At 38.4% G+C, this 27041-nt stretch overlaps 1 protein-coding gene across 2 annotated transcripts in view; it reads left to right on the forward strand.

Moving 5' to 3' along the window:
• The window catches only part of LOC126259697 (syntaxin-12-like), a 64432-nt gene extending 37794 nt beyond the window's left edge, over positions 1–26638 (forward strand). Inside the window, exons 6-9 of one of the 2 annotated variants that reach the window (XM_049956662.1) lie at positions 1562–1686; positions 1767–1922; positions 13339–13437; positions 24529–26638. In XM_049956662.1, coding sequence (XP_049812619.1) covers positions 1562–1686; positions 1767–1922; positions 13339–13431 — 374 coding nt within the window. In that variant the 3' untranslated portion in view covers positions 13432–13437; positions 24529–26638. The remainder of the gene's footprint in view (positions 1–1561; positions 1687–1766; positions 1923–13338; positions 13438–24528) is intronic. The other variant, XM_049956663.1, reaches the window with a different exon arrangement.
• Positions 26639–27041: the final 403 nt, after the last annotated feature.

Below are 27041 nucleotides of genomic sequence, written 5' to 3' on the forward strand. Positions count from 1 at the left end.
GTTAAAAATTGAATGGTCCAATTTTTAAGAGTACATTAAAATGGTTTAGATATGTTAAGAGAATGTAAGACAGAGGAATACCAAAACAAATGATGGAGGCCAAGTTTGAGGGCAAGAGGGTAATCCAGAACAAGATGGACTGACTCGATCAAGACCAGTTTAAGTCTAAGGAATCAGGTGTGGAATTCAACAGTTTTAGAAGAAGAATAGTGGTAAGAGATGTGCACATTGTATCCAAATATACCACTGAACGTACCTCAAAAATTATATCATTGTATGAGACATAGTTCAGGAGTTATCTACATCTACATACATACTCTGCAAGCCACTGAGCATTTGATGGTGCATGGTGGAGGATACAATGTACTACTACTAATCATTTCTTTTCCTGTTCCAGTTGCAACTAGAGCGAGGGGAAAAAAGACTGTTTTTATGTCTTAGTATGAGCTCTGATTTCTCGTATCTTATCTTCATGGTCGTTATGTGCAATTTATGTTGGTGGCATTAGAATTGTTTGACAGTCAGCTTCAAATGCCAGTTCTCTAAATTTTCTCAGTACTGTTTCTTGAAAAGAATGTCACCTTCCCTCCAGGGATTCCCATTTGAGTTCCTGAAGCATCTTTGTAATACTTACATGCTGTTCAAAGCTACCGGTAACAAATCTAGCAGCCTGCCTCGTAATTGCTTCGACGTCTTCTGTTAATTTGATGGAAATTTTGCATGGATGGAAAAATGGTTGTATTTTAAGAATCCTAAATGGGAAAAATCATGGGTTAATCTGGGACAACCATCAACATCGACTGCAAAACCAGATCGATTCGGCAAGAAGACAAAGCTCTGTGTTTGGTGGGATCAGAAAGGTGTGGTGAATCATGAGCTTCTAAAACCCGGTGAAACTGTGAATACTAATCGCTACAGACAACAAATGATCAATTTGAACTATTCACTGATCGAAAAAAGACCGGAATGGGCCAGAAGACATGGCAAAGTAATTTTTTTACATGACAATTCACCTGCACACAAAGCAAAACTGGTTCAGGATACAATCAAAACACTTGGCTGGGAGCTGCTGCCCCACCTGCCATGTTCACCAGACTTTACATTATTATTATCATCATCATCATGACCCTTACGTCCCATCACCATATTTCCTAAATCGTATGAATGAAAATTGTCCTTTTAACATATCTTTTGATTTTGCACTCACCCTGACCTGAAAGTCTGCTTGTCTGTCCTCTATCCCCCGTCACCGCTCCCTTTTACTCATCACTCCCCTTTTCACTCTGTGCAGTCAGTGTGCAGTGAACTGTTGTCTTTACTCAGTCCATTGTTTATATTTCACATGGAATTTGCCAGTTTCACTTAATGGCATGATACTCACTGTTTCCTATTTGTAATTCCAATTGAAGATGCTGTTGTGTGTGAAGGACTAATTTTTGTTGTTGTTGTTCCAGAATGGGAACTAAGTGCTTGTGTAAATGATTGGATATGCAGGTAGAGTAATTCAGTGATTAATAATAATAATAATAATAATAATAATTATTATTATTTTTTTTTTCAGAAGGTCGTTTTTCTGGTCAGTTGATAGAATTACAAGATAGTTCGGAAAGACAACAAGCCCAACTCCAAGAAGAAAGAAATCTGCAGCTTATAGAAGAACAGGAACAGGCCATTCGTCAGCTGGAGGTAAACTGTCTTACTATAACTGTTTGGAATGCAAATTTTTCTCTTTGTGACATTGTTTTACAAGTGATTTAATTTTGCAGAGTGATATACTGGATGTAAACCAGATTTTTAAGGATCTTGGAGCTCTTGTACATGATCAAGGGGAAGTTATAGACAGCATTGAAGCAAGTGTTGAAAAGACTGAAATTTCAGTTGGGTCAGGAACAGAACAGCTTCGTCAGGCTGCCACGTATCAGGTAACTGTTGTTAACAGTTGTCTAAATGCTTACTGTAAAATTTTTGATAAATTACCACTTCTTTGCATGTTGTTTAATGATATTTTATGAATAGAAATGAAATTAATAGATGGTAGTGTGAATATCAGTGTTGTAGATTGTTGCTGTATACTAAGTAAGCAGTAGCTGTACTGTTCAGTGGTTTCAGTGCAATTTACTTAGTGGCTGTTATTTATTAGATGATGGAGCTATGTCTCCACTGTCATGATAAGGCAGTTTCTGGAAATGAAGCGATATATTTTTAAAATAAAAAGTATTTGTGAGTCGTCTTCATACAAAATTGGCATTTTTAAGCTGTAAAGTGCCTATTTTGAATTTTCTTATATTATTTCAGTTACAGTGCTTGAATGCATAGAACTTATGGCTTGTTATTTCATTTTAACATAACCATTAGTTGTATGGTGACAGAATTATTCTTCTTCAAACAATAATGAAATTGGTTTTAAGAGACAGAAATTTAAATGCCTATTACAGAATCACATAATCCGAAATATATCAAATATGCAACTATTGAGTATATAAAAGAGAATTAAAATGTGACAGACTAAAAGGTTTTAGTGTTCAGGGGATTGGACTGAGAAACTGAAGGAGAGGTATAAATTAACAGCAAGTAATCGTTGGAATACTATGTAAGAGGTTGCTTGATTGCCAGATACTCTTTTCATAAATGAAGAAATTGCAATCTGTCTGAGGAGAAAATACGAGGGCCGTTCAGAAAGTAACCTCCGGTTGATTTAAAAAAATACACCAAGTTAAATAAAAATATTTTAATATATACATCTTACAACTACATCTTTGCACTATTTTTCTACATAGTCTCCATAGCGATTGAGGCACTTATCATATCTCTTCACAAGCTTTGAAATTCCTTCTGCATAAAAATCACCCGCTTGTGCCTGGAGCCAGCCTGTGACCGCATCTTTGAGCTCTTCGTCGTCATCAAACCGCTGTGACCCGAGCCATTTCTTCAAATGCATGAAGAGGTGATGATCACTTGGCACCAGGTCTGGGCTGTAAGGCGGATGGTTGATAACGTCCCACTTGAAGGACTCAAGAAGGGCCGTTGTTCTGCGAGCAGAGTGAGGACGGGCGTTATCGTGCAAAAAAACAATACCGGAAGTCAGCATACCACGGCGTTTGTTCTGTATAGCCCGTCATAACTTTTTTATTGTTTCACAGTACACGTCTTGATTAATGGTTGTACCACGTTCCATGAATTCAACCAACAACACCCCTTTGGCATCCCAAAACACCATTGCCATCAGTTTTCTGGCAGAAAAATCTTGCGAGGCTTTTCTTGGTTTGGTAGGCGAATTTGAATGTGCCCACATCTTTGATTGTTCTTTTGTCTCAGGGTTCACGTACTTAATCCAGGTTTCGTCACCGGTCACGATTCTGTTTAACAATGGTTCTCCTTCGTCCTCATAACGTGACAGAAAGTCTAATGCAGAGGCCATTCTTTGAGTTTTGTGGTGGTCGGTAAGAATTTTGGGCACCCATCGTGCACAGAACTTACGGTAACCCAATCTTGCTGTCACTATCTCGTACAAGAGAGTCTTAGAAATCTGTGGAAAACCAGTAGACAACTCCGACATTGAGAAACGTCGATTTTCACGAACTTTTGCATCAACTGTCTGAACGAGTTCGTCAGTCACCAATGATGGTCTACCACTCCTCTCTTCATCATGAACGTTTTCTCGTCCACTTTTAAATAAACGTACCCATTCACGGACAACTCCTTCACTCATAACTCTTGGTCCGTACACGGCACAAAGCTCACGATGAATAGCTGCTGCAGAATATCCTTTGGCTGTAAAAAACCTTATGACAGCACGCACTTCACATTTGGCGGGGTTTTCTATTGCAGCACACATTTCAAACTGCCACAAAAACTAAACTAGTGCAGGTACGACGTTCACTCGACCACGGCTTGATGCCGACTGACCTGTTGAGTGCGTGAACGCACAGATGGCGTCGCTACTCCTCCCACAACCCGCACTGTGACCAATCGGAGGTTACTTTCTGAACCGCCCTCGTAGTATTAAACTGGATTGCATCATTGTTATCCAGTTAATCACTCAAGTTGCTTCATATTGATGGGCATCTTGTGAATCACCATACAAAAAAAAAAAGGCATTCCACACACTATCTTGGCAGGTTTCTTGTCTTTGTAGCAACACAGAGGGTGTGAATAGTCAATGTATGTGCCACAGGACTAAAAATCACAGGCAACACCTGTTTCTTGTGAAAAATGTGTAGCCATAAATTCATCAACTGAACCATGCCATCCCCATTTATGTAATAAATTGATTTACAGGGAACAGCTCGTTTCTCCTGGGAAATAGCTTCCAAAAACCATGTGTGATTGTCTTGCAGCACTTTCTTGTTCCATTTCACCCTTTCACTTATATTTTTAATCTATTATCAAGGCTTCTTCAAATGTTTGTTGGTCCTTACAGTCTGTGAAAGTAGAAGCTTCGCAATTTTCATGTATTATTGGATGCTTGGTCATCCCTCAACTATGCTACTGTATTTCAGCAATTTCTTTTCTTATAATATCTTAATCAGTAATTTTGTAATCTTCATTTTCAATATTAGCTTCAGACCTACATTCAGTCTGAGTTGTTGAGTCTTGAAATGCTGTGAGGCGTATCCATTCTTTTCTTAATGGAACAGGCATACATTTCTGTCCTAGGTTTATTGCCATATTACAGTTCATATTGAGATACTCCAGCTACTTTGTAAGGCCCTGTTCATTTTAAAGCATGTCATTTGTCATTTGGCCCAGAGACTCCATGGAATATTAGTGTGAGCATGCATCATTGCTCTAGTTGTTTTCACGTGGAGAAGGATTCTCTCTTTCACCTAAGACATTTTGCCATGGATTGTGGGGCATTGCTGGATGTTGAACTATCTTTTGTTTATGAAGATAACCCTTTTGTTGTCAAACTTTTGTTATCACACAAAAGAACATTAACGCAGTGTCCAACAGTTTTGCTTCAGCTATAAATGGCTTCAATTTATGAACAGCCTCGTGATTGCCTCTAATGAAATAAACATGTTGAAATTTTCCGTACTGTCATATCTAAAAAATGAAAAATAATTATATCCAGACACAAAAAACTTCAAAATCGATCACAAATCTCCGAGTCAGCTGTCCTGGCTTCGTGGCATTTTCTCTTCTGCTGAAGGGAGGTCTGTTAGTTTTTCCATAAACGTAACCTTCACATAAGTCAAAAATCAGACCAAAATTGTTCAACTACTTTTAGGTAATTTTCTTCTTATGATGGTCATTGTAATGTCCAAATCTTTCATGATAAAACTGAAATAACCTGTCTGAATGCATTACTGTGACAAAACAAATGAGAATTAACGCTTCTTCTTATGGTTAATTTGATGAAGCCTTCAAAGTTATTTTGTGCTCCCCCTAGTACCATGTTTGACCCAGTTTTCAGAATATGGTTTTCTACTGATGTGAATTCAGTATATGATTTTTTTTATCATGTGCAGCACGAACAGAATTAAGTCCATTTGAGTTTTTGGAGCTTATCATATTTTGGAACTTATCATATATTTCCATGTGTCTTTTCTGCCAACTTTTGTTTATTGCTGCTTTGCTGCTTCATTATCTATAGTTCCTTCACATATTCCTGCAACAGTTGGCCCATCTGCTGTCATACTATACACTGGCAAAAATAGTTCATTAATAACATGGCATGATGCTCCATTATTTGCAGACAAGTTTTTTCTTTCTTTCTTTCTTTCTTTCTTTTTTATCTGTAACACGGTTGACTTGAGAATTATAAATGATCTATGATTTTTTTGTGGCCTTCCATCTGCAATCCACTTCAGACATTGATCACATGATTTGGCTTGTTGCAGTAATGGCAGATTATTTTCTTCTTCTGCTTGATTTCTGTTGAATATATCTTCTGTTGTTTTGAACCAAAGTGCTTTGTGAAAATTGTATTATTTTATTTTATAAAGCCCTTTCATGAGCACACAGCGTTGTTGTCCTATTAAAACTGTTCTGTCACTTTTGGACATTGGCAGAGTGGATTTGAACAAAAAGTGTTCTCCTGGTAAGTTACCCAAAATCCTGCAGATTAAAAATAAATCAAGTGTGTCAAACAATGGAAAGTCCAGGTTCGAGTGTCAACAGCTATGAAGAGGATAGATAGCTACTCACCATAAAGATAGTGAGTTGCAGACAGGTTCAGTAAAAGGGCATACCCGCTGAGCTTTCAGCCAAAGCTTTCTTCAGAAAAGCACGCGCGCACGCGCACACACACACACGCGCACACACACACACACACACACACACACACACACACACACACACACAAATTCGCACAAGTAGCCATACCTCATGCACACGTGGCTACTATTTCTGGCTGTTCTGACCAAGTTACTCATAGTATCTTTGTTCATTTCTTATTTCAAATTATTCCACAAAATTTTAGGCTGTGCACTTTCTCTTTAGAAATGCCTTCAAATAATCTCAGCTTTGGGAAATTCTTCCAAAGCAACCTTATATACAAATTTTCCAGGCTGACTTCAGTTTTCTGCAACCGGATCTGCTGTCACTAATTTACCACTGAAATGCACCTTAAACAAATACTTCCTTTATTACCTCCATTAGATTTTCCTTGAAGGCAGCCAGACTGGTGAGTCTTGTTGTATGCATTTCTGCACTGTCACTGAAAATGTGTTTCATTACAAATTACAAAAAAAAGATGTGTTGATTTTGCAAATCATAGACACTAAATACTTTAAACAATAAGTGATTGTACCCAAAACCTGTTGAGACACTGGTGCAGACAACACAAGGCTCATTTATGAATTGTCTCTTTAGTGATACACTCTTTCAGCAAGGCACAAAAAGGAAAAAAAAGTAGTTGCTGTGCAGTAAAGAGGAAAAAAAGCATAGAGTTTAGAAATATGCTAAAGCTATTAAAGTAAATAAATGTCTTTAGACATCATTAACAGTGATTTGTGTCGTACTAAAACACTTGTGAAGAATGGAGTAAAATTTGAGGTACCAAATGTCATAATCACTCGAAACTTGACCCAAAAATTCTTTTACTCTATCAGCAGCTGTGAAGAAAAAGTAAGAAGACAGTTACCTGGCTTTGGAGTATGCACTTACTGAAGTAACTGTTAGTGTAAGGAGGGAGTAAAAGGGACAAAAAGTGGTACATTGATGAATATGCAGACAAATATAAAAAAATCTGACAAAAAATCTGGTTTAAAAAATAATTGATGCAATAGTTAAGTGTGTTAATAGATTTGGCAGATATGAGTAAATGTGTTGTTGTCCAACATACTGACAGACGTATCCTGGTAGATACAAATGTTTATAATGTGAATACATTAAAATGATACTAAATAGGGTCATGTTAGGAAAATCTGTGGTTGGATGAAGCAAGTACAGGGTGGTTTTAAACTGACAGTGTTCAGAGTGCTGCAGTGGAGGACACTGAAACATTGTAGGTATGTTCATTAATTGGTGCACTCATGGAGCATGCTGAAAAAAATAATAGTTTCACTATCTGCCACCAGGTGAAAATATGGTGCTGTAAGCAGTCAGTGTGGTGTGGGTGCAGGAGAAGGGAAGGAATGATCACACACATGATGACAGTGGTTCTGGCACGTTTATTAGAAATGGTCACAAGTTAAATCTTGTGTTTGATATGATCTTCTGACTCAGCAGCATGGTGCATCTGTAACATGGCATGGTCAACACTTGCTCATAACGTATTTGGTGTAAGCAGTGAAATATTGTTGTATGCTATCCGTCCAGATACATCCTTGATAGATACGATCTTTCAGATAGCCCTACAATGGGAAGTTGCAAGGATCTATCAGGGTATTTGGGAGGCTACACATCTTGAAATTGCCTAGAGCTGATGTGGTCATTGCCAAAGGCTTCTCAAAGCAGATCCTTCACCAGGCAAGCAACATATGGCATCGTACTATCTTACCTGAAAATAATGGTGTGGACACAGTTGTATTCTTGTAAAGTTGGAATCGCATGTTGCATAAGGAGATCCATATAATGTGCAAATGTTACTGTACACCTAACAGTACTGTTAGGTGTCGTCTCCTCAAAGAAAAACAAACTAAGAATGAAGGAGCTTGTGAAACCATACCACACAGTCACATGAGCTGAGTCCAATGGATGTTCCTACATACCATGTGGCAGAGTAGAACCCCATATGCAACACTTCTGTGCATTCACAGCACTGTGCAGAGTAAAATATGCCTCATCCATGAAGAGAATATTCCCCAGCCACATGTCATCCATTTCCATAATGTTTTCAGCAATTATCTTACCCCTGATTCAGCGGTGTGTCCACGGCAATCTTTGTGACAGCGGCCATTTTCCTATTGTTCTCTCCCTCTCCACTCACAGACATCTAGAACTTGCGCCACGTTGATCACTGTGGAAAGCTGTTTGGCAGGCTTTCTCCTCTGCAGCCACTTTTGCAAGCAGTCATGTGACTGATGTTGACCAATTGGTACAAGATACCACTGATAATATCACTCGTGCTGCAGCAGCAATGATACCCTACTTCTCCAGCTCATCCCAATGACCGCCGGTGGTCTGAAGATATAGGCACAGCTATCGGGGAATGCCGCAGGCCACTTCAACGACACAAGCACCATCCCTCTATGTATAATTTAATAGTGTTAAAGAGACTCCAGGCAAAAGCACGATTTTTAATAAAGAAAGGGAAGCAGGAGTGTTGGGAAAAATATGTCTCAACTACGCGATCCCACACCCTACCACCCCAAGTGCGGACTAAACTCAGCTGCATTAGCAGCCATCCACCACCATGGCTGTTCCTGGAATCCTTGTCAGTGGTAACATCTGCACTGATCCCGTCATTCCCGCCAAATGTTTTGCAGCGCACATCACTGAAGGGAAGTGTTCCCTTGCTGTAATTACCATTCTCATTTCCTGACCGGGAAACACCTCATTGAGTGCCACCTGCTATCTTTCCATGCATACGGCTCTCTATAATACAATGTCCCTTTTAGTGAATGGGAGCTTCACAGCACTTTCTGTGTGTTGCGCTACAGCTCAAACATCATCTTTCCGACAGCATGAAACATGTCCTTGGTCTTTTTAGTTAGACTTGGTGGGAGAGAGTATTTCCCTCTAAATGGCGGGAAGGTATTATTATTATTCCTGTTCTGAAACTGGAAAAGAACCCACATATTTTAACTAACTACCGGACAGTTTCTCTGATTAATGGGCTGTGTAAACTATTCGAATGAATGGTCAGTCACCATCTTTGTTGGTGCCTTGAAGCCGGAGGGCACATATCATGATTCTAAAGTGGCTTTTGAGCTTTCCGGTTAACCACAGGTCAGCTGATTCATTTGGAATCCACAGTGCACAATGCTTTTGTGCATTGCCATCTGATTGCTGTGTTCTTTGACGTACAGATGGCCTGTGATACCACCTGGTGATGTCACATCCTATCTACACTGCATGAGTGGGGTTTCTGGGGTAGTTTACCCATTTTTATCCAGTATTTCCTATTTCTCCAGTTTTTTCGGGTCAGGATAGGTTCGACACTCTGCAACCAGTATGTAAAGGAAACTGGAGTCCCTCAGGGATCGGTTCTGAGTGTAACACTATTTGCTATTGCCATCAATGGCATGGTAAATGCAGGAGGCCCCGCAGTCTCTTCATCAATGTACATGGATGACATTTGTCCTTGAAACTTCCTAGTAGATTAAAACTGTGTGCCGGGCCGAGATTCGAACTCAGGACCTTTGCCCTTCGAAAGGCAAAGGTCCCGAGTTCAAGTCCCGGCCCGGCACACAGTTTTAATCTGCCAGGAAGTTTCATATCAGTGCACACTCTGCTGCAGAGTGAAAATCTCATTCTGGACCTTGTCCTTATTACACCTCTGCATCACTGTGCACTGCTGAGTGTCAACTTCAGGGGGCTGTCTGGAAAGTCAATGACTGGGACCTGAATCACAGCTATCAATTTTCTCCTGCAAAATCACAAGTTATGCATTTTTGTCAACTTCTGACTGTGCACCTGCACCCAGAAATTGATCTTGATGACCAGTTACTTGAAGTCGTTCGAACTTTCCAATTCTTAGGTGTTTTATTTGACCACATTCTAACTTGGCTGCCACATGTCTACTGGCTCAAGGCAACTTGCATGAAGAAGCTGAACGCACTCCATTTTCTTAGGCACTCCTTGTGGGCTGTGAAAGGCACAGTTCTTGTGAGATTTTACAAAGCAGTGATTTTATCCTGCTTGGACTATGGGTGTATTGCCTATGGGTCGGCAGTACGGCCCGTACTGAGCCTGCTGGACACTGTTCACTCACTGGTATGTGGTTGGAAATGGGGGCCTTCCGTACGAGCCCTGTTGACAGCTTCCTGGCGGAAGCTGTTGTCCCACTACTGCGGTTTAGATGACAACAGCTTCTGGCAAGTTACTCAATCACAGTCTGTTAGATGCCTAGCCATCCATGTCACTCAACTTTGTTCCATAACCAGCCGTTTTGACTGATTGTGCATTGCCCAAAACTAGGAGATCAGCTGGGTCCGACTCCGTATTCTGCTGAAGGACCTCCAACAGCATCCATTAGTCTGTGTTCCTAGAGCTCTCTCTATGCATCCCAATGGGCTGTACCTTGCCCTGTGATACGGATGGACCTCTTACGTGGCCCCAAGAAGGATGCTGATCCTACCCTTCTCCTCTGATTATTGTAATTCAGTATGCAGCTGCACAGATGAATTGAAAGTCAAGGACATGGTCAGTTATGCTTTTGCACATGCAAGGGGACACGAGAAGCACTCTCTGCCGAGTACCTGCAGTGTATACACTGGAGAACTGGTTGCCATCTGTCAGGCATTGAGGTATGTCAAATCCCACGTCACGACGAACTTTCTGTTCTGTAGCGATTCCATGAGTTGCTTAGAAGGCATAACCCTATGCTGCCTTAAAATTGTTTTGATCGCCAACATTCAGGACGTACTGGCTGACCTCCTCTGCTCTGGAAAGACAGTGACCTTCATCTGTACACTGAGCCATAAAGGTATTCCAGGAAATGAGCCCAGCGATCATTCGGCTAAAGATGAAACTACAGGAGATCAACTTGATTTAGGGATAATGGGCACAGAGTTAAGATTACAACTTCGATGCAATAATTTGAGACTCTGGTAATGGATTGGCAGGCTACTACAACCAAAAACAAGTTGAGAGCAATTAAAGGGTCCACTAAGGTGTGGCGAACATATTTCCAGGCCCCTCAGAAAGATTCCATTGTGTGTGCCGACTATACATTGGCCACATGAGACTCACCTACAAGTCCCTTCTGTGTCTGTAGGATCCTCCTCACTGCAGCTACGGTAATCTGCTGACGATAGTGCGTAATCTTAGTGAGTGAGCGCTGCTGGCTGATCTGTGGCACACTCCCAGCTTGCCTACCTCACTGCTTCAGATGGTTGCAGATGATGAGACAGCCACTACCAAAGTGTTGCATTTCCTGAGGGAGAGTATAGTTTAATATAATCTATAATAGTTCACTTTCAATGTTAGGGGTGGTTGTGGGGGAGGGGGGCTAGATCGTCCCTGTGGTAGGTACCCACCAAGCAACCGGAGGTTACTTTCTTCACCTCTGACCTTGTTGTGCCTTTCGACACTCTTGTGCAAGATGCTGCCTGGGTTATCTCTGTTTTTATTTACCTATTGTGTTACAACTACTGTCATGCCCTTTTGAACTCTTTGATTTGCTTGTATAGTTTGAGTAGCCAAATCCCCATTTTTTACCTTTTTTACATGTTTCTCTCATGATAGGACGGACTGATGAACCAGTAGTTCAGTCCCTTCACACACATAATCATCATAATCTGTGAGTGCCAAAAAACGAAGATCAAAGTCATAGTGTTGTAGCCTATCTTGAGGGATTCATTTGGTGCACATTGAGTCTTGTAGTAATACCAATGTAAAATCTTTTGAACTGTTAACCAGGGGAAAGGCAATTCTTGTGACACAGATCGAGAACTGACCGCAGAATTTGAGGCATGCACTCTGATTGGCTGTAGCTACAGCAACTTCATCAACAGCTGTTATGGGAATGGGCTGCTGCCCTCTCTGCTGCACCACCTAGTTCAACTGTCTCTTCAAATTTCTTTATCACATTCTGTAGCCCTTTTATTGACGTGGGGCCTCTTTGCAACTATTTCTGTGAGTGACATTGCTGCCTTCCTGATAAAACAACTTTACCAGCAGTGCATGGTCTTCTTCTCAATAACCATTGTGTCCCATACGGGGAATATTTCACACTCTCACTTCTTACAGCACCATATTTTCACCTAGTGGCAGAAAGTGGACCTATTTTTTTTTCTTTTTTTCAGTATATTCCATGAGCACACTAATTAATGAACATACCTTTGATGTTTCAGCATTTTGCAATGTGTACAGCCTGCACTGCAGCACCGGCACACTGTCATTTTAGTTATAACCACTCGGTAGACACATGGAAAAAAGCTGGCATAAGTGTGTCACAGATAGTGTTGGCGTTAATATAAGAGTTTTTGTAGCTGTGTTTGGAAAATAGTATAATACAGAGGTGAAATGAAGATACATACTATTTAATTCAGATGCCCACTTAATCATAAAATTTCAAATGTTTGTCATGTGATAGATTTTATTCTATATTAATTGGCTTGTGAAGCTTACATTCTAGAGGGATCTCTCATCTCTTAGAACATTTTAGCTTGTTAATACCTTATTATTTACACAGGGGTAGCATTTTAAGAGTTTTCATTTACTGATATATCATAATAGTAGAATAATTACTTAATTTATTTATTGCAGATGGTTTAATTTAGTATGCGGTCAATAAAAGTTTGTGTTTATACTTTAAGAGATAATTTTCGTACCTTAATTTTGATTGAAACATGCTTTAAAAGAAAAGGAAAATTACTTGAGGAAATGATTGATATAGAGAACTGACAGATTTGCATAATTAAGAGTTTCTTTGCTAGAGTGAAATTTTCACTCTACAGCGGAGTGTGCGCTGATATGAAACATCCTGGCAGATTAAAACTGTGTGCCGGACCGAGACTTGAACTTGGGACCCAAGTTTGAGTCTCGGTCCGGCACACAGTTTTAATCTGCCAGGAAGTTTCAGTTTCTTTGCTGTTTAGAATGACATTATGAATGTATATCGCTATTCAGAGTAGCAAAATCACAGTTATTGCTAACTTGTAGATAATTAAAATTAGTTTTCATGTTGTTTGCAAATTCCTGTTATTACAAGTAGTGTGTGTTAGAAGTAAAGACCTTTTTTATTTGCCGGTTTTCATTTTTTTACCTCTTTCTGAAATTTTGCAGAATAAAGTTCGAACGAAGAAATGCATCCTTTGTATATGTTTAATTGTAGTTTTGGCTGTCATTATTGGAATAATTGCATGGCAGACATCATGATAATGAGTAAGTATGCTTTAGGATGCACTGTTTTATGCTTGCATGTTATTTATTGATTGTGCTGCCTTCCTGCTATTACACAGACAAGCATTACTAGAAAAATCTTGCATGAAAAATAAAAAAATCAAGAAATGTGAATGTCTCCTCAGGACACATTGTGTTAGTGGAAAGCAAAAGTAACAATGGCATTTAATGTCTTTTCAAGCTTAAATGTGAAAACTTCTTGCTAAACATGTGATGGTGTCAATTAGTGATATCAGAAAGTGTAATAAAGCATAATGTTTCACTTATAAGAAGGCTTACTCTCTCCAAACTTTGATCTCTTCTTTTAGAGGTGAAAGAACAATAAAAGAAAAATGAAAGCTGAATCTTCAGACTTCACAGTACCCAGGTGATAATATAATTTAATTTGTCTTTGGATAGCATACATCTTGAGCAAACAGTTTTTCTCTTTGCTCGAGGCATGTCCAATCCAGAAACAAATTTATTTGAGGGAAACACTGACACAAGCTTCAACCGCAAGCTGAATGTAACACAATTCCACATAGAACATAGGTAAGCACTCGTCAAACAGAAGTGGAACTTAGCAATGAGTGTACTCATAGAATTGATAAACTGATGGGCTTTTGGACATAATCATCTTTCAGAAGCAAATGGGCACACATGGCTGCACATGCAGATTCACAGCCCCCCCCCCCCCACACACACACATACACACACACACAAAATTGTATATAGCTCTACAATATACATCCAGAGTAAGAAACAGATGTAAGAAAAGAAAGATATGACTTAGTTAGGGTGGCAGTGAAATCGTGTAGGGTCACTGTGAGGAATACATAGAGCAGATGGGTGGAATCAATAGGGAGAAGGTTTGTCATCAAGACAAGTGGGAGGCAGGACTTGTGGAGGATGAGGCCAGGTGGATTGTGGAAACGGGGAGTTACCAGCTGTGCAATGAGTGAGTCTGGTGTGTGCTGGGGTAGCGTAAGAAATGTGAATCAGCCACTGAAGTTGACTACTTCATGGTGAGCAGCATGCTTGCAAATGGGTAATCTGATTGGCCCCTGACCACAGTTTGGTTGTTACCATTCATCTGGGTGTATAGTTAGTTTGTTTTCTGACTACCTAGAACTGTGTGTAGTAGTAATGTTTGTAAATGATGTGCATGCTTTCGCAGGTTGCCTTGTGTGATAAGTTAAGAAATTCCAGGGATAGGGATGGAACAGAGGTGCTAGACAGTGTGTGTGGTACAATAATTTTACATGGACTTTCCTCGGAGATATTATCCATAAGGCAAGACATTAGGAGTAAAGATACCTAGTGCATGTTGGACTGGTAGTGGAAAACCAGTTGTGGAGGAACAGAGGGGAGAACATTTATCATTGCAGGATACAATGAGTCATAGTAAAAGACTTGACGTGGAAGGAGAATAAATTTTAGGAATTCCATTTCTCCTAGCACTCTCACACCACTTCTTTCTTTCCTGTGTATGTGCCAGCCACCTTCCTGGTAACTACTGCATGGCCCATACAGGTACAATACCGCTCCCTCCCTGCTCCTCTCCACTGTGTGTGTGTGTGTGTGTGTGTGTGTGTGTGTGTGTGTGTGTGTGTGTGTTTGGGGGGGTGGTGGTGTGGGGGGTGGGGAGGTGGTAGCATGTGTACTAATGCTTTGGGATAAACTGTTTTATTCTTTTTGCCAGTCTCTTCAATTTAGTAGTCATCTGCCCTTTATACATAATCAGAATTTTTAATGAAGGTACTAGCATTAAGGTAGCAACATGGAATGTCAGAGGTTTAGCAAACAAAGAAGAGGAGTTGGCAGAAATTTTAAAGAAGACCAAGGTAGACATAGCTTTCATAATAGGAACTAAGGAAAAGCTACAGAGTAACAGTTGTGTAGGTAATATTTGATGTTATTTAATGGAACATGAAAACAGGAGAGAGCAGGCAAAGGAACTGCCATATACATACATACATACATACATACATACATAAGAGATGGGAAAAGAAAATTATAGGCTATAGTTATATAAATGAAAGAATTATATCTTCAACTTTTGTAGTCCTGTCTTGCTCAGTTGCGTGTAATATTACGGTATATTGATAATTTTTACTTATGGACCGTCTGACAGCAACTGAATAAAACACAATTTTAGTGCCATACGCGTTTCGCCTTTATTTTCTGCAAGGCAAAAAAATAAATAAATAAAAAAAATTAAATTAAATTAATATCACACACACACACACACACACACACACACACACACACACACATAAACAAACGCACACACAAATGCATACACGAACAGACCACAGATACTTCAATAGTTACACTCATAAGTTTGGCAATAATATTCGATCTTTGGCAAAAACATTTGACAGTCGGCAACAGAAACCAAAAAAATTGCATTAAAACAAACGTTCAGTCCATAGTGCTGTGGAATGTGGAAAAAACCGCAAATTGGCGTTCATAAGAAGAAGAAGAACACCAAAAATGCAACAGGAGCGTAATATGTAAGAAACTGTCCACGCAACCTGTAAGTACAGTTCAAAACATTACTACTTAATAGGAAATACCAACCACCAGAACTGTTTGTAACCTATAGGCACAGTGACAAAAATGTAAATAATATAGCTAACATATGTACATATTCCAGGCCACTGATGATGCCTTGCAGAAAATAAAGGCGAAATGTGTATGGCACTAAAATTGTGTTTTATTCAGTTGCTGTCAGACGGTCCATAAGTAAAAATTATCAATATACCGTAAAGAAAGAATTATAGTTTCAACTGTCAAATAAGAGGGACAAAGCACGACTGTGATTGCAGTTTACACTCCTGACAGAGGAAAAAAAGAGGAATCTATAGATTTATGTGACAAACTGCAATAATTTTTGGATAAATATAATAATAAGCAGCAAATAATATTGACAGGAGATTTAAACACACGGGTAGGGAATAAAGCTATCTAAAAGATTGTGGGAATGTTGGGAGAAAAGTCATAAATGACAGTGGACGATTACTTAGATATTTTGTTTCTTTTAACAAACTAAAAGTCACCAATACCTTCTTCCACAAAAGATATGTCCGTAAATATATATGTTAGCTCAAGGATTTAAGTCCATTATTGAAAAATAAGCGGCACTAGAGTACATGGAATATGACAAAGGTTCTGACCTTTTCTTGGTGATATCTCAAATAGATATGTACATGTAATGGAGAAAACAAAAAGTTGAAAGAAGCGATGAAGGAAGAAGTCTACAAAAAATAGTTTTTATTTTCGTTTCCTCAATTTTGTTGCTAATGTATATGGAGAATCTGTAAAGAAAGTACATTATCTTTTTTTTTTTTCTTTTTATCTAATTTGAATTACGGTTTTCCATTAGATGAGTAGCTGTAACAGTCAACAAATGCCACAGCAACAAATGCAACAGTAGGTCTTACTAAACACAATGCTGACGTCTAGCAGGAGCATGGTGCACAGCCTCAGCTTCCAGTATTTCAGTCGGCATGTGGAGCCACCTGTTTGTAAACAGGAACTGATGTTTACGATTGTTTTTTGAACTTTTTTAGTGACTGTGTTATCTGAAACATAAAGACAGAGACAAACAGATGTGCAGATACAAAAATTGTCGCAATGAAACAGCAAAATGAAATAAAAAAGAACTTTGTGGCACAAATTGGATCCAGTAAAACTACATGAAATATATTGTTCTTTTTGCAGCAGTTCTGCTTGTGTGTGTTATGCAGTTACCAAAGCTTGGGGACTATTGGTCAACTGATCCATTTTTACAAACAGGCTTTGCAAATTGATTGTTGAGCCATGATATGTTTTCCAGTATTATGTTCATGCTGCATGCCAATGACAACTCAGTGTACATAAAAAAGAGGAAACCCACAATCCTCTTCATAAAATTAGACCTGTGTTAGACTTCTTTGTCGACAAAAGTAGATCCAGTTTCATGCCATACAAAAATTTGATTATAAATGAAGCTATTTGTCCATTTCATGGCATGTTGGCATCAGGGTTTACATGAAAAATAAACCCAATAAGTGTGGCATGAAGCTTTATGCACTTTGTGATGTTGCAACAGGCTATGTCCTGAACTGTGATTTTTACATAGGATCAGGATAGGGGAATGACAACCGTATTCTAGCGTTAGTAGGAGACACTGTTGTCCATATTATGGTAAAGGCCACTGTATTTACATGGACAGATATTACACCAGTGTTCCTTGACTGAAGATGATACGAGAGAAAAGTACATTGGCTGTTACAACTTTAATGAATACAGAAAGGGCTTACCAACAAGCTTCAAAACAAAGAAACTGAAGCAAAATGAAATGATATTTTTGAGGAATGGGCCATTTTAGCACTGAACTGGAAAAATAAGCATGATGTATGCTGTCTGCCCACAAAACATCAGGCTACTACCAAATTGCTCCAGTACATTCAAAAGATTGTATTACAACATTAATGAAACCAGACCTTGTAATTGACAACAATATGAACGAGACTGGTGTAGATCATGTGGATCAGCTGTACAGTTGCTACCCATTCGCACGAAAAACAATGAAGTAGTGGAAAAAACTTTTTTTTCATATTTTTGTGATGTCTGTAGTAAACAGATTTATTTTGTACAAAGATGTCAGTAAACAGAAAACCTCTTGTGGACTTCATAAAAAAGTTAGTTTGAAATTGGTAGCAACAGGAGGAGAATTTCGATATTTAGAATCAACACTAAGCACTAGCCTGGACAGAAATTTTGGTTGTTATTTTCCAGAAAAGTACCTTCCACTGCCAACAAAATAAATACTATGTGTTATTGCAAAGCTTGCTCCTACAAAGGGAAGAAAGAGAACGGCAAACACATGAGAAAAGAAAACAGATGGGGGTGTAAAGACTGCAGTGTAGACTCTGTGTACCTCAGTGCTTTCAGCATTACCATTTGAAAGTGAATTATGTATAAAATATGTGCAATCATTTTATATCATAAAATATTAAATAAAAAACCTCCTGTGAACCAAATTCTTTTTATTATAAACACCAGAAATCATGTTAGGAGATGTAAAAATTTTTTCCCGGAAGAAGGTTTCTCATGTTTGTGGGAAGGCTGGTACACCTCTACCGATGCAAGCATATATATAAGCTCAAATTTTTTCTAATCTGTAAAGTATGGAATTTCAAATGATGCTACAAATGTGGTTTAGAGGCACTTAGTTATTGTACACTTATTCACTAAAGTTGCTTGAAAATTGCCAGTGCACCTGGATAGTCACGGCACATACATAGTGCTGTGGGATGTGCTAAAAATTGGACACTGGAGTTAAAGTTATAAGGGAAAAACAAGATGCTTATTGTAAATATCTCAGTGAACCAACAGAGGAGAATCAACAAATTTACAAACGAGAGAAATGCAGTAAATAGAGCAGTGAAATGAACACGTCAAGATACTTGGGATATACTTATAAGCGTAACAGAAGATGATATTCACGGGAGTTCAGTGATAGCTTATAAAACAAAGAAAATGCTTGATCAAACAGAAAAAGAAATTGCTCAAATAAATAACATCCAACAAATGAAATGAAGAGAACATTACAAGAACTTGCGGTATGAAGAAAGATGCTCCGCCAAGAAAATAAAGGATAAAATTGAACCAGCTGGAGTGGCCGTGCGGTTCTAGGCGCTACAGTCTGGAGCCGAGCGACCGCTACGGTCACAGGTTCAAATCCTGCCTCGGGCATGGTTGTGTGTGATGTCCTTATGTTAGTTAGGTTTGATTAGTTGTAAGTTCTAGGCAACTGATGACCTCAGAAGTTAAGTCGCATAGTGCTCAGAGCCATTTGAACCATTTGATAAAATTGAAATAGGAAGTGTAGACTATTTATGTATGAATGAATTAAGGGAAGCCCTCAACCCTGCAAAGAACCGAAAAGCTATTAGTGAGGATGATATAAACACTGAACTGCTAAAATGTGGAGGCACCCTAGTACAAAATAAATTACTGCATTAATTAAATATGTGCTGGAGAAGGGATATATTCCAGAAGCATTGTCACAAGCAAATGTGATATCACTATATAAAAAAGGAGATGACAAAAGTTGCGAGTACTGTAGAAGTATCAAATTAATAGGTGCCACATATAAAGTGTATGCACGAATAGTGAACAAAAGGTTGAAGGTTATAGTTGAGGGTTTATTAGATGAAGAACAAATGGGATTTCAGAGGGACAAATCGACAATCGATATAATCAAAAATAATAAAAAGAAGTGAGTATAATAGGGGAACCCATTTAGTGTTCATGATTTTATTGAAGCATTTGATGATGATTATGATAGAAAAAAAACTGTGGAGAAATATGAGGAAAAGAGGATATCCACAATACCTAATAAATGTTTTAAAACATGTGTAGAAACATGTGACTGTAATTTTAGATATAGATGGCACACTAATATAGCGTATTAGCTGCAAACAAAGGAGTAAGACCAGGGTGCAGCATTCCACCCACACTTTTGAACATTTATTTAGATGGTGTAATTCGGAAATGGAAGGAAATTTTTAATGGGAGAATTAAAATCACAGTAAAATTGTCTTGTATATGCAGACGACTCCATGCTGTTGATGGAGAATGAAGATGACCTACAAAGGGGTAAGGTTTGTGAAAAATACCATTTGATGAGTCGAAAAAAGAAGACATTGTCAGTGGCTTTTAAAGCGAAATAGCCTGCATGGATAAAAATTGTGATCACCAAAAAACAGGTAAAGCATTGTAACTAGTCAGGTTGTGACATCACAAGTGAGTGTGATGAAGACATAGAGCATAAATTAGCAAAGTTTGGGAGTATATGTGGAATGATAAACAGATGTCAAAAAAATAAAATAAGGAAATAAAGAAGATTGAAATTTTATAAGGTAATGGCAGTTTCAATGCTTGTTTAGGGAAGTGAATCATGGGTTATAAACAAGCACCAAGAAAGTCACATAAAGGCTACAGAGATGAGGTTTCTAAGAGCATTAGGGATACCCATGAGCTGACAGACTCAAATTTTGGAATTAAGGGAGAACTAAATATACTTAATACCCTCAATAAAAGACAAGAAAACAGGAGAAACTGGAATGAACATTTCAAAAGAATGAGTGGAGTAAGATTGTTTCTCCAGATAAGATTTAAAGTCAGTTAAGGGAAGTAAAGGTCGATCTGGGTGGCCAGATCATTCACTTGAATTGAATTGTCCAGAATGTTCTTCAGACCAAAGGCAAACAATTGTGGCCGAGTGATGGGGCACATGGTCAGCCATAAAAATTCCAACATTGTTTGGAAACAAGTAGCCAAACATAACCATTCCCAGTCTATGATCTGTGCAGTTGGACCACAGACCCAGTCCATTCCAATTAAATACAGCCTACACCATTAAGGAGCCACCACCAGCTTGCACAATGCCTTGTTGACGACTTGAATCCATGGTGTCCGTGCCACACTGAAACCCTAACATCAGCTCTTACCATCTACTATCTGGACTCACCGGATCAGGCCACAGTTTTCCTGTCACCTAGGGTCCAACTGATGTGGTCACGAGCCCAGGAGAGACACTGCAGGTGATGCTGTGCTGTTAGCAAAGGCATTCTCATTGGCCATCAGCCATAACTCATTAACACCAGATTTTGCCGCACTGCCCTAACAAATACCTTCATTGTGTGTTTCTCATGGATTTCTGTGGTTATTTCGTGCAGTGTTGCTTGTCTGTTAGCATTGACAGGTATACGCAAATGTCGCTGCTCTTGATCATTAAGTGAAGGCTGTTGCCCACTGCATTGTCCGTGGTGAACAGTAATGCCTGAAATTTGATATTGTCAGCACACACTTGACACTGTTAATGTGAGAATATTGAAGTCCCTAATGATTTCCAAAATGGGAAGTCCTGTTTCTATAGCTCCAATTACCATTCCGTCTTCAAAGTCTGTTAGTTCCCATCAGGCAGCCATAACAACATTGGACATATTTTGATAGGAGTTATCTGAGTGCAAATGACAGCTCCACCAAACTCCTCAAAGTGATTGTTCCATATATTCAGTGTTTCTTGGACTTCATTTGTGTGTCTCCATATCATAACATCAGTGAACACGATTACTTTAAATTCAGATCCATATTGCTCTTTTGTCCTTTTCATGATATTGTCTATCAAAGTGAAGAAGAGCATAGGAAACAGTGCACTCCCCAACTGCTCTCCAGATTTGGTCTCAAACCGTTCACTCTCTCTGTTTACTACTCAAACACAGCTGACACATCTTCTGTAGAGCATGTACACTTTCTCAGTTCATGCATTGGATACATTTCTATTCTTTAGGCATTCCCAGATTTTGTTTCTAGGTACGCTGTCATAGGCTTTTTCTAAGTGTAGGAAGACTGATGTGATCCTTTTATCCTTTCCCAGATATTTTTTGAGTAATGTTCTTGTTACGAAGATCAGGTAAGTTGTACTTCTGCTTTCCTAAATCCACACAGTTCTTCCTGGAGGGTCCAATAATCCTTCAAAATTTCTCTGAAATTCAATTATCCTTCTCCCAAAATTTTTAATCTATACAAAAATAATCTTATAAGTCTGTAATTTTAAGTTCTCTTTACCTTTTTCAATTATGATTTAGTCATCAGGGATCTTATTCTCTCTCCAGACTGCATTCATTGTTGACATATTTTGCTATTGTTATGGCAGGAGGGAGAAGACAAAAATATTATGTGGAGAGTACTTTAGGTACCAGGATCGGTATAACATAATTTTTTGCTGGAGCTATGCGTGTTGGCTGTAAGCTAAAGTTTCACAGTACGAACTAAAAAAAAAAAAATGATGCATCAGTTCTTGTTCTGTTAGTAGCACATGCTATATTGTCTTGCTGTAATTTGTTAAGTTCCTGCTCAAAGGTTGGAAACGTGCCCTCTTTGCAATATCTTTGACATTCTCAAGATTTTTAGCTTCACCTTGCTGTAATTGTTTAATAAGTGCTCTTAGATCATGTAGAGGAACTGATGCGTCGTAGATAGCCCTAGAAACTTGGGATAGGGTGGTGATATGAGAGTCAGCCCTTGAATGTGTAGATACTTTATATTTCCCGTCTTTTAATTTCTATAGGTAACCAATTGCAGGGTGATTATAATTAAAATTAAACTTTCACATTGCTGTAGGAATAACAACACTGCTCAGAATGATGTCAAATTGCAGCGAAATATTATCGAAGAAGGGGAAAAACGTATGGCAGAAGAAAAATAAATAGTTACAAAACGTAGCGACAGATGGTGCTGTAAGCAACATAATTTAATAGTGGTCAACTACAAATGACAAATGAATCATATAACAATGCCTAAGGTGTTGATGTTAAATAAACTTTACTACTCAGTGTGCATGGGTGTACAGGTGTGATACTGTTAGTTATGTAAGCCCATCCACCAAGGCAAGGTCGCATCACATTGGATGGGAAAAACTGGTTTTTAATTGTCCTGAGGCCAAAAACCACTTAAAAAGCATCAGTCAAAATCAAATCGGATTATTAATTTCCGTGTGACAGGCGCAAAACATGTTCAATATGCTGTCCACCGTTTTCTGCAACAAGTTTAAATCGAGAAACAGCATGTTCCACAACTGATCGAAGTGTTTGCGGGGTCGTATTCAGATTGTTTTGCGCCATGCATGCCTTCACTGCAGTTAAGTTTGCAATCGGAATACTGGACACATCTTTCAGTTAGCCCCACAGCCAGAAGTCACTTGGATTAAGATCAGGTGATCAGGACAGCCAGGCTGTAGGGAAATGGTGGCTGATAATTCTAGCATTTCCGAAATGGCACTTCAACAGCTGCTTAACTGGATTTGTAATGTGTGGAGGCGCGCCACCTTTCATAAAAATGATGCCATCCACACATCCATGCTGTTGGAGAGCTGGAATGATGTGGTTACACAAGAGACTCATAGTGCTTACCAGTGACAGCGTAGGTAACAGGGCCAGAAGCACCTGTCTCATCAAAAAAATATGGCCGTATGATAAATGATGCGGTAAACCTGGATCACACAGTGACCTTTTCAGGACAAAGTGGTACTGGTTGATTTGCATATGGAGTTTCCGTTGCCCATATTCGACAAGTCTGTGTATTGACATATCCTGTCAGATGGAATTGGGCTTTGTCTGTCCACAAAATCTTCCATGGACAATCATTGTCCGCTTCCACGTGAGCAAGAAATTCTAAAGCAGAAGCCTCTCTTGCTGGTAGGTCAACAGGAAGCAACTTGTGCACATTAGTAGTTTTGAGTGGATAGCAAAGAAGGATGTTTTGTAGGATTTTATGCACCATGCTCATGGGTATGTGAATGTTCGGGCAATTCTCCGTGTACTACGCCTTTGCACACCACCACTTGTCCCCTCCTGCATTGCTATGGTCATTGCTTCCACTGACGTTGAATCAATTTGTTTCCTCCCTCTACCAGGTAGCACACCAAAAGAACCCGTCTTTTCAAATTTCTGAATCATTTTCTCCAGACCCATGGCAGTCATTGAACCAATGCCTTTTTTCAAACCCTTCCATGTCAGGAACTACTGCAGAGCGACGTGTGCACAGTCATAATTCTTGTAATACAGCTTTACAAGCAGAGCGCGATCCTGCATTGAGACAATTGTGGCGAATGTTGCAGACGCGAAAGGAGGAAAAGCCGTGTACCCTGCATGTTCATACCAACTTCAGTGGGTTGTGTGCATGACAGGTGTTTTCATTTACATATTCTGACACACACAGTGCCATCTATTGATAAGTTTTCAGACTATTTTTTCTTCTTCTGCCATACATTTTCCCCCTTCTCCAATCATATTCCATTGCAATTTGACATCATTCTGACCAGTGGTGTTATTTCTACAGCATTTTGAAAGTTTAATTATAATCACCCTGTATATTCGTAGACAGAAGTGATCTTTCTTGAACTGTACTAACAGTAAATGGTGCACAAAGAGTAACATTTTGTATTTAAAGGTGTTTATTTGAATATGCAGATTCATTAGCTGTAAAGTGAATTCCAAAACTTGGAGAGTCTAATTATTATTTTTTTCCCCTTTTCAGAGCAAACGTCGAAGGAAGAAAGCTTTCATAGCTTTTGTTATTGGTCTGGTAATTTTGCTTATTGCTCTCATTATCTGGCTGAAAAGTTAAGAGTGCACTGTTGAGCTTGAAAATAATTCCAGTAATTTGATTTATGCTCTGTCCTTGGTATTTTAAGTGAATTATCACTGCTTGTTTCATCCTTTATTTATAACTTCCTTGGTTTTATAAGTATTGTACTCATAATCTTTTCTTTACACGAGGAGCAGCTGAGTTTCAATATCTTCATCTTTATCTTCCAAGCCAACTAAAGTATAATTGACAATTCCTGTTGATGTTATGATTTAGAGAGTTTAAAATCACACATGTTGGCAAAAATTGAGGTATAATATTTGTATATTGTGAAGATCTATTTAAATATTATGAAGATGTTTTTACTCATGATTTTATACCAGTGATGTAATATATATATATATTAAATGAAATCAGTCATATTATGTACCTGTGATTGATGGTATGCTTAATGCATAACGGTGGTATAGCTTTGGGATAGTTCATTCTTTAAGTAAAATACAGATGTACAGCATCTAATGTAAAGTTTATTTTTTCTGTATAGTTTGTACACAATGTCTGTCATCTTTAGTTGTACACAATGTCTGTCATCTTCAGTCACTACTTTATATCTATATATCTTTCTTGCTTAGAGCAAAGCCCAGTTCTGTAAATGAGTGAAACTGTTGGTATAATTTTTCCCTGGAAGGAACAGGGCACTTTGCACGTAACTATTGAGAGCACAGGAATATTCCATTGCTGAAACAGTCGTAAAGCATCTACCAAATTTATATAAAGCTCCACTCATATTTCACTTCAGTCATTTGGCATGGCTGGCTTTGACAAGTGCTTACTTTCTCATTAAGTATACTGAAAATGTTTTTTTGTGTCTTTTTAAATGCCATTGTTTTCAAGTTAGCTCACAAAAAAAGTAGCACTTAAGAAAAGTGTTACAAAGAATGCTGTAAAGATGATGCTGTGCTGTCAAAATTTGTTTACAAATAAAATACTAGTTTGCAATTTGTCTGGTCGTTCACTGAACTTGTGTGTGATCTCTCTGCTGTGTTTATTTAAGTTGATAGGTAAGACACAGTTACTCATTTTTATTTGTGGGAACTAGGAGGCAATTGGAAAGCCACTGAATAACAATGCAATCTAATTACTACATGCAGTAAAAACAGTAAGGATACCATACATCATACAACATTGTTATGAAGCGATTTACATAACAAGTACAGATTGTACTAGACCTGTAGCACCAGAGATCTGTAACTAAAAGTATCCCACAGCAAAAAACTTAATTTACAATGCAAGCAACAAAGTGTAGCACATTTTGTACTGGGTCTCTGAAATAAAACCCACATACATCTGTTTCGTGGATTTAAATATTTAATTTGCAAACATCAAATTTAATTTATGTTATGAAATAAATATTAATAGTTTCCTTCAGGTTGACTGACTCTTTGCTCGGTTGTAATTTCTTACTAAAGGTTCAAATTTGTGACTCAAAGCTAAAAAGAAACTTTGTTGGTCACTTTATAGTCACATATGTTGTGACTTTGTGCAGTTGATAACTCTCTTCTTCATTGTAGCATTTTTATTTGTAAATATGTTCTTATATCAGGTTAATTTGTATATCCTGCTGTAAGTAATAATCCATTCATGTGAAAACTTTTCCTTGATGTGACTTTACATTTGAGAATTGTAGTCCAGGCTGACAAGTTTCATGTATGCCAGTTGGGCCAATAGATTGTCTGTTTCAAGAGTTTAATGTTGTAAATTAATTTTTTTTGAAGTTACATGTGTGCAGAGAGTGTTAGTATCACAAAATTTGCAAAAATGGTTATTACAGCAAGTATTCCACTTAATTGTGATAGCAAATTATAAATGTACTACAGGATTTGCACACACATATAAGACTTTAAAGTATTATTTTTGGATATGTGCTGTCAACTAGACCTAGCGTCCAAATGAATATTGACAAAAGTATGGAAAATCTTTTGTCTTTCATTTAGTGTTCAGTTCATTCTATAGTACGTTATATTGTAAATGACTATATCAATAAACTTATTTTGTTAAATGTGTTTGTTTTTATATCCCCCCCCCCCCCCAATTCATACCCGCATTTATGTTGTACTTTATTACAAATAATCATTTAAAAATGAAGGAATTCATGTTCTTGAGCATTAATCTCCAATTGAAATGCTGAGCTCTCCAATTCAAGATAATACTGAAACACTTTATTTAGGGCACAGTGACTGCTACTCCATCTTGCTCAAGAAAGGTGAAAAAGGCTTATAAGGTGCTTGTTCGCCCAATTCTTTGGTATTGTTCATCTATCCGGGATCCCTATCAGGTAGGACTGATAGAGGAGATAGAGAAGATCCAATGAAGAGCGGCGTGTTAAGTCACGGGATCGTTTAAATAAACTCCACTGGCAGATGTTACAAGAGAGACGTTGTGTATCAAGGAGAGATTTACTA

This window comes from Schistocerca nitens, chromosome 5, assembly GCF_023898315.1.
Source record: "Schistocerca nitens isolate TAMUIC-IGC-003100 chromosome 5, iqSchNite1.1, whole genome shotgun sequence".
Lineage (NCBI taxonomy): Eukaryota > Metazoa > Arthropoda > Insecta > Orthoptera > Acrididae > Schistocerca > Schistocerca nitens.